Source organism: Eutrema salsugineum, unplaced genomic scaffold, assembly GCF_000478725.1.
Source record: "Eutrema salsugineum unplaced genomic scaffold, Eutsalg1_0 scaffold_14, whole genome shotgun sequence".
Taxonomy (NCBI): domain Eukaryota; kingdom Viridiplantae; phylum Streptophyta; class Magnoliopsida; order Brassicales; family Brassicaceae; genus Eutrema; species Eutrema salsugineum.
The window spans coordinates 8,824,652-8,837,031 of record NW_006256877.1 but is presented as its reverse complement, the minus strand read 5'-3'; the positions used below and the strand labels follow the sequence as shown (position 1 = coordinate 8,837,031).

General features: G+C 32.8%; 2 protein-coding genes across 2 annotated transcripts; one reads left to right on the top strand and one right to left on the bottom strand.

Moving 5' to 3' along the window:
* Positions 1-5,711: 5,711 nt before the first annotated feature.
* Positions 5,712-6,799, top strand: LOC18022891. Its single transcript, XM_006405906.2, has 2 exons — positions 5,712-5,854; positions 6,553-6,799. The coding sequence occupies exons 1-2, from the start codon at positions 5,716-5,718 to the stop codon at positions 6,639-6,641; spliced, it is 228 nt and encodes a 75-aa protein (XP_006405969.2). The 5' UTR covers positions 5,712-5,715; the 3' UTR covers positions 6,642-6,799.
* Positions 6,800-10,036: 3,237 nt separating this feature from the next.
* On the bottom strand, positions 10,037-11,104 carry LOC112088482. Its single transcript, XM_024158764.1, has one exon. The coding sequence runs from the start codon at positions 11,102-11,104 to the stop codon at positions 10,037-10,039; it is 1,068 nt and encodes a 355-aa protein (XP_024014532.1).
* Positions 11,105-12,380: the final 1,276 nt, after the last annotated feature.

Below are 12,380 nucleotides of genomic sequence, written 5' to 3'. Positions count from 1 at the left end.
TAAATATAGCTATATATCATGTCATAATTTTTATGGAGGAAAATCTTAGTTGTTTTGCTTTTCGTTGATGTTTTCGGGATCAACCATAAAATCTGCAAGGTTGAGATGTGTGTCACTTATATCATCGAAAGAAAGGCCACCATGGATGAAGTTAGCTTCACCTTCTTTTCCTTTGGCCTTTTTGTGATTCTTGATATACATCGGCCAAATGTTTTGGTGTACGACAAGGTACAAAACCAATGTCCTTTCATACCGCATCTATAGCAAGTATTATCATGTTGCTAATTCATTTTTTGGCCATCTTCACTTTCTTTGAATTTTATTATTTCTTCCATTGGTGAAGTCATTAGAGCAGGATACCACGTCCACATCGACATCCATGTCCATATCCTTGTCCACGACCCTGATTTTTACCATGACCGCGTCCACGTCCTTGTTGTCAATTATTAGCGTTGGATGATGCAACATTCACTTCTGGGAGTGAAGCTGATCCAGTTGGACGAGATTGATGGTTCAACATCACGAGTTCGTTATTTTTTTCAGCTACCAAAAAAACTTGCATCAACTCAAAATTACATTTTTGGTGCAAGATTACATTTTCAGAATGAAATTTTTGAAGAGCTTTTTTGATCATATCGAAATCACTTATTTCATTTCCACATAACATCATTTTTAGAAGTGATTCCCAACAGAGCGAAATTATATTCACTAGAGCTCCTGTAATCTTGAAACCGGAGGGTTAACCACTCATGTTTAGCTTTTGATAAAATCACATACTTTTGGTGATCAAACATATCTTAAAGTGATTGCTAAAGATCTGCAGTTCTTTCGTGATATATTCATCTTTTAAACCATCATGGATGTGGTGGAATAAAAATATCATTGCCTTTGCCTTTTCTCTTCCGAATTTGTTTTCGACTTATCGATTGTATTAAGCAGCTGGTTTTCCTTCAAATGCATCTTTGCAGCCACTGTCCATCTTATATAATTATTTTCCGATATATCAAGGGCAGCGATCTCGAACCTTGTTAAATTTGACATGATAATTGTATTCATATAACAATTTATTAATTTATTGATATTTCAATTTAAAATTCAGATTTAAAGAAACATGATAAACAAATTTAAAATTTGTAAACATAGTAATAACAGAATTTAAAGTAGGAGGCAAGCCGTCCATCTAGATTATGATAATAAACATAAAAAAGAGCAATAATTTAAAACATATGATATTTGTCTTTGGGACAAAATATATTATGCAAATCTTCTGGAATGCATTTGTAAATGTCTTCAGGACAATTATTTAATGGAGGCATGATCTGAGGAGACATCTACCTTGATTATAAGTCATCCATTATTTTTGAGAAGGGAGAACCTATCATCCTGATATGATCATGAAAAGGGCTAAATGCTAAGGAGTTCAAAGAAGCACTTAATGGGCTAATTTATGAAGTTCTGGACAAGAGAAGCATGAAGAAATTCATCCAAGATGTTATATATAGAGTCCAGCCCGTTTTAAGAGTGATAGAAGTCCAAGAAGAGCCCAAAATCATCATTTTATTTTTCTGGTCAAAGGAGGTGACGAAAATGAAGTGAAGAGTCACAAATGAAGAGTCAAGAAGGCCAAGAGTTTTTCAACTCTATTTATTTCCTTTCATGTAGTTTTTAGTCTTCTTCTATTTTCGAGCATATTTAATATTTAGCTTTCTTTACAAGCTTTCTATTCCTATAAATAAGTGTAATCTCTTTTTGGAATAATAAGACTTGATTCATTATTTTTGGAACTTTTTTTTAGAGTGATTCTCGTTTTCGATCTTATGGAGGTTATTCATTGATCAATCCGGTTTATCAAGTTCAGTCCGTAGAACTTGATGCAGCCTTCGTTTGCAGAGTTTGGGAATTTTGTTAGTAGTAATTGGGACTTAGGGATTTTCGGGAATTTCTCACGCCTTAACATCCTTTTACCGGCGTTTTTCTCTTTCTTTGTTCCAACCCCTTGTTTCATTCCTTTTCACCGCGAGTTTGGGACTAAGGATTTTCGGGAATCACTTCTCACGCCTTAGCATCTTCTCCGTGAAAGTGTTTGGAGTCAAGGATTATCCACTAAACCACCTTAGAGTGTCGATTCCTTGGGAGGATCGCATCATTTGGTATCAGAGCAACACTCTAAGCCTGGTTTTTATCTTTCTATCATTTTTCTCATCTTTTCATCTTCTTTCTTTCATCTTCTATCCTTTCATCGTCTTTTCTTCCATTTTATTTTATTTGTGTTTTATTTGTTTATTTTTCTTAAAAAAAGAAAAAAAAAGAGAAAAAAAAGATTCAAAAAAAAAACGAAAATAAAAAAGTAAAGAAAAAAAAAGAGAGAGAGGAATAAAAAGAAAATGTGTTTCATTGTGAGATCTGGATTTGAGGACAAATCCTTTTGAAGAGGGAGAGGATGATATGATCATGAAAAGGGCTAAATGCTAAGGAGTTCAAAGAAGCACTTAATGGACTAATTTATGAAGTTCTGGACAAGAGAAGCATGAAGAAATTCATCCAAGATGTTATATATAGAGTCCAGCCCGTTTTAAGAGTGATAGAAGTCCAAGAAAAGCTCAAAATCATCACTTTATTTTTCTGGTCAAAGGAGGTGACGAAAATGAAGTGAAGAGTCACAAATGAAGAGTCAAGAAGGCCAAGAGTTTTTCAACTCTATTTATTTCCTTTCATGTAGTTTTTAGTCTTCTTCCATTTTCGAGAATATTTAATATTTAGCTTTCTTTACAAGCTTTCTATTCCTATAAATAAGTGTAATCTCTTTTTGGAATAATAAGACTTGATTCATTATTTTTGGAACTTTTTTGAGAGTGATTCTCATTTTCGATCTTATGGAGGTTATCCATTGATCAATCCGGTTTATCAAGTTCAGTCCATAGAACTTGACGCAGCTTTCGTTTGCAGAGTTTGGGAATTTCGTTAGCAGTAATTGGGGCTTAGGGATTTTCGGGAATTTCTGACGCCTTAACATCCTTTTACCGGTGTTTTTCTCTTTCTTTGTTCCACCCCCTTGTTTCATTCCTTTTCACCGCGAGTTTGGGCCTAAGGATTTTCGGGAATCACTTCTCACGCCTTAGCATCTTTTCCGTGAAAGTGTTTGGAGTCAAGGATTATCCACTAAACCACCTTAGAGTGCCGATTCTTTGGGAGGATCGCATCACATCCCGACCATCACATAAATGTAAACAAATCGAACATAATTTAAATCTCATCTTTTTGGTATAGGAACGGATTGTGTTGATAACGTGTTATAAACCATAAGCTAATTATAGATTAAGATGAGTAAGAGTTTGTGTTCTAACTTAAAAGATAAAAGAAAGAGAATAGAGAGAGAAAAGCTTTTCTTCTTTTCACATGTATTCTCTTGTTGTTGTACATATCTCTTCATTACAATTATCTATTTATAGATGAAGAGTTAGAACAAAATCAAAACATATGTAATGGTGATTAGGATATCACTTCTTAATTAATAATACAAAGATTAGTATCCAACTAATATGACAAGTGTTCAAGGAAGTATAGGAAAATGACAAATAATAATGTAATGGATAATTACACTTTTCTTAACAAAACTCATATATTTCAAACTCAAATAATCTTCATAAAAAATATAAGCTAAAAACCTAAAAGAGTGTAAAACAAAACAAATTAATCCTAAACCAGGTTTGACGTTCCAGTTTTTCTTTTGTTTGTATTTTTTTCACTTACTTAAATGATATTGTAATTAGAAAACCAAAAAAAAGGTTCTTTAACCAAATATTAAACTAGGGCGATTTGGCTGATTTGAGCCGATTTAGACCACCTGGACTGGGATTCCAATTTATCTCGCCGATTTTATAAAATTGTTTCGGCTATATATGTATATATGGCCCTAGGTTTTCTGCATCTTCTTCTTTTGCAAGCTATCTTCACAAAATTTTTCATTTGGTATATAAATTAACATACTATACGTTTAAAAAAATATGCTACTTTTTGGTGAGATACGCTTGAAGTTGCAGTGTGTTGGAGAAAACAAGACCCATTTTAGGTTACGCTAAAAGCTGAAAAGACTTACAATGAGTAGATTCTTATCTAATGATTACAATTAAGATCTATATCTGAAATTTTACACGCTTGTAAAAAAAAAACACATTCTTTAAGAATATATAGTAGAATTTGATCTTGTCCAGATAAATTGTGATGTTCAAAGCCACTAAAAAACAAAACTATTGGATGTTCTGTATATGTTTTGTTTAAAGAGATCTTCAGAATTCCAACTGTTTAGACTCTTGATGACTTGAACAAGATTTAGACTAGTTTAGGACTTAAAACTTTCTTCTGAGCCAAATTAGGTTTACGTTTAAATCAGTACATACTCTTAGAAAACTATTAGTGGTGAGAGATTCAAAAGAAATAATTTGTTGATAATTTTTTTCTGTAATTTAATATTTTTATTTTTAAATTTGCATTGTGTTAACAATACATGTGTTCTATTAGTTATTTTTAGTGGTGTGTCTATATAACAGTAAATTTTTCTTAATTATGTTATTAACTTCTATAAATTTTTATTTCGTATAATTATATATTTTATCTGTTACTATTGTGTAACTATAGTTATTCAAATTATTTTTAAAAAAAATTATATTATCTGCAACTTTTTTATTTTTAGTCAGCTAAGATTATGAATTGTTAAACAACTAATTCATCATATTGCTTTTTATTTTTATTTTTGGATTTTATACTCCTTTTCCATTTTCATATTCTCATAATTTGTTAGTTTTATCTTTTATTCTCTTTCCTTATCTTTAACGTCTTTGTCTTCGTATTGTATAAAATTATTCTTCATTAGCTTCATATTCTTCATTCTTTTTTTTTTTTTTATCATTTTTCTCTTGTTCTTGAATTCTACTTTCTCTTCTTTTTTTTTCTTTCAGTTTTTCTTCGTATTCTTATTCTGATATTGTTTCGCATTCATCTACGTCTTTTTTTATATACTTTAATCTTTCTTCTTTCTTCTATTTCTAACTTTTTCATTTTAAATAATATATTATTTTTATTAATATATAGATTTTTAATCTAATTAGTATTACAGTTTTCTTTAAGTATTAATATCTAACTACCATTTATCTTTTCATTTACACTAAAATTTGTTTTATTTTATTTAATGTATGCTAAATATAGTAATAATAAATATAAATATACATATATTAAATGTTTATTTTAAATATGATTTAATGTTAAAATTTAAAAGTTTGTTGATGTAGACACCCTAGATGGAGAGAAAACAAATGTTATGAGTTTCTCATGAGTTTTTTAGAGGGTTTCTCAAGACTCTTTTCGTTCTTTTTCTTCACTTGTTCCTATTTTTCATTATTTTAATATGGAGAGACTCATGAAGAGACTTCAACTTAACCGTGTTCTTAGGTTCAGGCATACATTTGTGGTCAGAATATATATTTTTGCTACTTCTCCTCTAAAATAAAGGATCAGATTTTTTTTTCGTACAAAACGCCAAATATCTCTGTCATTGGGTCTTCGTATCGAAAAGATCAACGAAGAAAAGTCTTTGTATGGAAAATTAACAAAAAGAACTTCTTTTCGGACAAAAAAGTAAGAACGCGTTTGAGTGGAGAAGTAGTTGGTGAGTTTGTATTTTATTGATGCTTCATTTACTATATATATTGAGACGGTCTTATGTTATATGACAATGTGATAAAGTACACCATAATGGCTACAAAGACACCTTATTTAGTTTCTGTTTTTCTGTCTTTGATTCTTCTACTTTTATGTGTCACCTCTCAAGTTGGACTCACAGAGGCCAGACGCTCCCAACGTTAGTATACGAATTTATCCTCATTAATTTCTCATGTTTTTTTTTTTCAATTCTTGTTTTCTCGTTTAAGAAACAAACTTTTAGCCAAAAAAATCTCCTATTTAAAGAAGAAGCATACATACGTACGTTTAGAGATTCCTGTCAATTTTCTGTAGATTTGAATATGTAATAGATGTTATATACATATGCTATTTTACTTTTACATTTGAGTGTTTTGTGGATAACATTCTTATCAAATCATGTTTTCATCTCTTGGTTATGTGAGAAGTCATATGTAGAAGAAAAAAAACAAAAAACAATATTGCTGGTATTTTATGATTTTGCTGACTAATCTAAAATTCCATTTTAAAGATATACTAATCGAGATTTAAAGAAAAAGATGCTAATGTGAGAACTTACAAATTGATATTTACGTATATTTCTATTATTTTTTATGGAATTTCCCATCCCAAAACTTTCAAAAGGATCTATTTTTTTTATGTAGATCCAAAAGGTACATAAAATTTGTCTTCTGTTTTGCTATACATATATATATATATATATATCATATATGGATCTTTATAATTTGTGTGCTATTTTAAGGTCTTTCGCATCTTTATATATTAATATATATATATATATAATATATATATATATATATATTATTCAATTGTTGCAACTGAATGAAAAAACTAATGAAAGTTGTACATATTATGCAGTCAAAAAGTCGCCGTCTCCCCCTATGCCTCCCCCTCCACCTCGTTTTTATGTACCTCCTTCAAAATCACGCAGAGGAAAAGGGCCATAAAGAAAATCCATATCAATAAAAATTGTATTTGTGGTAATTTATCTTGCAAAACTACAAAATCAGTTGATCTGTTTGATGATTATGTTTTATATTATTTGAGCGTTTTGTTATTGTAATCTCTTAATATTATCATATTACTCATAATAAATTAAACTTAACCATTTTCACACACAGAAAACGTATTACATTATTGGGAACCCGTTTAAGAAATGTTCGGTAATTGCGTAATCCAGGAACCATTTTATAGGTGGTTTAGTAAACCACATATGTAGGTACCTAAAGACCATACTGTTAGTTTTGGATTGAGGAAACTGAAGCGATCATGATTTTTAGAAGACTCAGTTAGAAGACATCTTGGAGAGGAATCACTCAATCATATATTGCTAGGATATCATTTCCCCAGAAAAGGAAACAAGATTTCAACTCTTAAATTGGTTAAGAAGTGTTCAAATTCCTACAAAAACAGATTTTGAGTTCTCACTTCTTTCAACTCCGAAATATATCAAACAGATAAAGTAGAACGAAGTGGGAGCTAAAACAAAACTGGTTGCCGATTTTTAAGCAAACGTAATAAGAAAGAATTTGGGGTGGTTGGATTGCCGGAGCAATGAAGTAAGTTCCCAATATTTAGAAAGGAAATTGGCTAAAGTGAGACTGGGACTTGGAGCTTCACGATGTTGCAATTTCTAGTTCAATGCGATAACACTCCCCTTCCAATTTTTTCTCTCAGAGATCACCTTGGCCACATTGTGGTCACATGATATCTTTGTGCACAAAGCCGCCTGTCCCAAAGCAAAGGAAGCATAGACATTTGCCTCCATTTTAATTAGTATTTAATCAGCCGTTAACTAGATAAATATGACATTAGTCTAGTTAGGCTTGAATAAAAATGAAACATAAAAATTTCTTTATCGCTAAAATTCAATATATATATATATATATATATTATTTTTTTTGGTTTTTCTTAAATAGATGTGGTGGAATTGTTTCTAGACTTTGCAATTGCTTACAAGTAAGTAAAAACATTTATTTCCACCACATCTATTTAAGAAAAGCCAAAACTTAATAGCATATGCAATTTGTTTGTTAAAAACTTTTGGATTCATTTTTATTCAAACTTTGATTGGACCAAATTATTTATATTTAAGAGAAGAAATTGTTTTCTTTGAAATGGATAGTATTTTCAAGATTCTTGATATAACATCTGTATAGTGGAGTTTGAAAAATAATTAAGGCAAAAAAGTCTTGAGTCCTAAAGGGACAAGTGAAAATTTCGTGGGAAGTGTATCAGACATACCAACCGCGTTTTACCTTTTAGGAAGAATTGGTTTTATAATGCTAATTGAATTACAATTTGTCCCCTTAATGTTTTCTAAATAAAATTTGTCTCTTTAATGTTTAATTTAAATTTAATCCAATTATACCCTTTAATTACGCATTAATAAATTAATTTATTTTTAAAAATGTTTTATTAATAAGAAAAAAGAAAAAACAAGTAGAAAACCAATTCTACAAAGCGTAAAAAAAAAGGAGAACCCGATCTTCTTCACCTTCACCGTGTGTCTCCATCTTCTCCAAGTCACCTGCAAACTGTAAGTAAAACTTATTTCTTCTTCTTCCTCCTCTGTCTGGGTCATATTCCTCACTTTTTCTTTTAGTATTCTCATTCAAACCCTTGATTCTAGGGTTTACAATTTCTCAATTGATTTGGGAGTTTTGTTTCTGGGTTTGAGTTTTCATTCAATTGTATTCTCATTCAATTGTTTTTGAGTATTCGCTCATAGCCACATGTATTCTCATTCAATTGTTTTTGAGTTTTCGCTCATAGCCACATGACTGATTCTGGGTTTTATAATTTTGATTCTGGGTTTGCTAATTTCGATTCTGGGTTTGCTAATTTCGATTCTGAGTTCTGCACCTTCCTAATTGCTTTGGGCTATTGTTTATAGTAATTTCGTGATTCTGGGTTTGCTAATTTTGATTCTGGGCATGATTAAATGAGTTTGTATTCAAAGATTTACAAGTTGTGTGATGTTTTCAACTGCTTAACTAGTCTACTTTCAACTCATGTATTATTTAAAATTAGTGTACGTTATTATTTAAAATTAGTTGATGAACTTGCCTTTAGGTTTGTCTCTGTTTCGATTACATATGTAAATTTGTTACCTATGTCGGGATTCAGATAAGCACCTATAGTTCCAGGGTTGAAATTTATATTTCATCAGGTTTCAAGTATTTTGATTCCTTTGTTTTGTGGTTTTTGTTTACTTCAGTATCAGTGGAGAAAACAACCATTACGATTCACCCACAAATCCTGCAGCTCCTGCTCGTATTCCTGGTGGCGCTTGCAGTGGAGCTGCTATTGCTGTAGCAACTAACGCTGTGGATTTTGCATTAGGTGAGTTTTGTAGATTCCTTTTCCTTGTTGGAAAATATGGCACAAGATGTCTTGGTAACAAAACATTGCTTAAAATTTTAAACCATAAATTGATAGTTACCTATCTGTAGGAAAAAGTTGAAACAGTTATAAACCTGTTTTGTATTTTACATTATATTTTCATCAAAGCTGCCACCTTATTGCAGTTCTAAAACAAGAAGTTGTTGTCACCATAAATAAGGTCGCTTTTGCATTAATATTGCTTTCACCATAAATGTGATAGTGTTGGCTGAGAAGGGGCGGTAAGAATCACTGAACCAAAACACACGCTTCCATAACTTTCGAATTATCATAGAAATGGGATAAATCCCAAAAGAAAACCACAACCCAACTGTTCTGTAGAAGCATTATCTGTTATGATCTAACAGTTCGCATCTAACTTATCTGACCTCTAACATAATTGCTTGATCTAGATTCTTACTTAAGGACATATAGTAAGATTGTTCCATACAGAGTTACATGCTAGTTTCCTTGGACCCATCCAATTCATCTCGAAAGTCTCAATCGTTTACTGGTTCTGGTTCAATTTTCTTAAGAATAACGTACATATAGTAAGATTGTTCCATACAGAGTTACATGCTAGTTTCCTTGGACCCATCCAATTCATCTCGAAAGTCTCAATCGTTTACTGGTTCTGGTTCAATTTTCTTAAGAGATGTACGTTATTTTTAGCATTTGATCACAATAGCTTATTGATTTCACCATGTAAAGCAAGCAATTGATTCTAATGACGATTATTGTCACATATATTTGTAGGTATGGACGAGGAACTTCCGAAACTGCTTTTCGAGCCTGGTTTTGTGAATGATATTGACAATGGACCCCGTTAAGAAAGCACTTTCAGACGAATACAAAAGAGTTCTGCTAGACCCTGTCTTTGGACCTGTTTTGTCGATTATCGAGAACGACATGGGATATTCAGGGCGACTAATCCATAGCTTTCTGTGTAAGGAGCTCATCACTGACAAGAAACACGAGCTATGGTTCGTGTTTGCGGGGAGACTTCTTCGATTTTCTCTGCAAGAATTTCAGTAGTGTAATAATGATCGGTGAGAGTGTGTATCTGCTGGTTCACAGAAAACGCTGCTTTAATTGCATGCCGACACGGAATTTTAAGCAAGTCGTACTTGCCACATGAACAAGTTCTTCTGCCCAAATCAACAAGACAGTCATATTTGTCACCTCTGACCAAAAATCGATCCTGGCTAACTGGGTAAACAATGAATGTTTTACCCTTATCAATCCTTCTCTCGATCTTCGTCTCAACCTCAAATGTTAGAGGAGCCTGATGCTTTGAGCTAAGTCTTTTACGCTCATAAAACCAATTGGTTAACATTTTTCTGATGCTGTCGAGTAGAGGAATAACTGGGTACTCTTTAGGAGTTAGCAATTTATTATTTATCGACTCAGCTGGGTTAGTGGATCTAACATCGTACCTAATTCCGGGGAATTTGCATCGTGCCCATTTCTCAACACCAGTGTCCTGAAGATACTTTCCAACAGCTTGACTAATAGAACAAATGGCAGCAAACTTGGTATCAAAAGCAGAAACTCTGTACTCTTTAGAAGCCTTCGCAATCAAACCAGTCAAACCCTGTGTCTTGAAAAATGTTATCACATTATTCAGCAAGTGGTGGATACAGATACCATGACTAGATTGTGGGTACACTTTCTCAAATGCTTTAATTACAGAAACATTTCTATCTGACACAAAAGCCAAACGCACCTCATCCGCAATGACAACTTTTAGTTGCCTCATAAACCACTCCCAAGACAAGTCGTTCTCTGAATCGACAACCCCAAATGCGATCGGATATAAGTTCGAGTTGCCATCTAATGCTGTAGCAACGAGCAAAACTCCTTTATATTTGTTTTTCAAAAATGTCCCATCCACAACAATCACCCTGCGAATAGCTTTGTAAAAACCTCGTACTGATTGACCGAAAGAGAGAAACAGAAACTTGAAACGTCCAGTAATGTCAGTTTCATACTGCGTATGGGTCCCTGGGTTCACTTCTTTCAGCATGTGCAAATATTTAGGAATTTTGGCATAGCTTTTCCCGGGAATGCCTCAAACAATACTAATCGCATACTCACGTGCTTCCCAAGCATGGTCGTAAGAGGTGTCACATCCATGCTCTGTACGAATAAAATGAATTATTTCTCTGGGGCTAGGCCCTGCATTAGCACCCTCAAACTTATTCTTAATCAGATTACCAATAGTTTTTGCTGAAGCTGTCCTACCGACTACGTCTTTATTAGAAGGAATGCATGTATGTTGAGCGACATACTTATTGATTCTGAAATACTCTGACCCTTCAAGACATTGTGCACAAATACGCCAGTTGCATGACTTCTCTTTGCAGCGGATACACCACACACGTTTGGTTGATTCCAGTATGTTGTAGTCAAAATTATACTTCATCGCAGAAATTTCTAAAGAAGCCTTCAACTCTGTTTTGCTTCTAAAAATTTGATCATTCTTTACGACATTAAGCAAGTTAAGTCGGACGTTCTGCTCACCGTCAACTATTTTGTCAACCATAACGGGTTCATCAAACTCTTCCTCCACTTTATGGCCAATGCCTCTAATATCATCATCGCCTGACTTCACAACCTGATCGTTTTTCATACAGCTTGAATCAGAGGCTTTCTTCATCAATTCGATGTTAATCGGAATCTCATGATGTTCAGCGTACGCAGTGAATGTCACACACAGATTTACCGAGGTTTTCTTCCTAGAGTACCCAACAAAATTTTTGAGCTGACGATCATTAGCGATACTCACTGGTGGAGAGCCTACAGTATCAACCAAATCACTCGGTAGATAACTAAACTCAGCTTTGTGATCGACTACTCCATAGTCTTCTAGAACCATTGTTTCTAACTCTGCGAGAGTCGTATTTGATTCAACAACAACTAACCTAGCTCGTTTTTCTGCATCAGCCACAAAAACCCACTTCTTATCTGTTCTTGATTTCCATGAACCACAAGTGACATAGATATGTAGCATGTTTGAAGCAGAAAATATGTAATTTTAGGAAAAATCTGCTTGATCAATGTGAAAGAAGAAGAAGAGAACGATGACAGCCAAAAAAGGAAAAAAAAACGTCAAAACCAATAAAAAACGTTGAAAATTAAAAAAAAAAAAGATTTTTGAAATATTTAAGATCTGGAAGTTAACTAACTTTCCTAGATTTTCTCAGATTTTGGTAGAAGATGTATTCTACGTTAATGTAGAATGCAGTCTAACAGGTAAAAGATGCATTCTACGTTAATGTAGAATGAAGTCTAACAGGTAG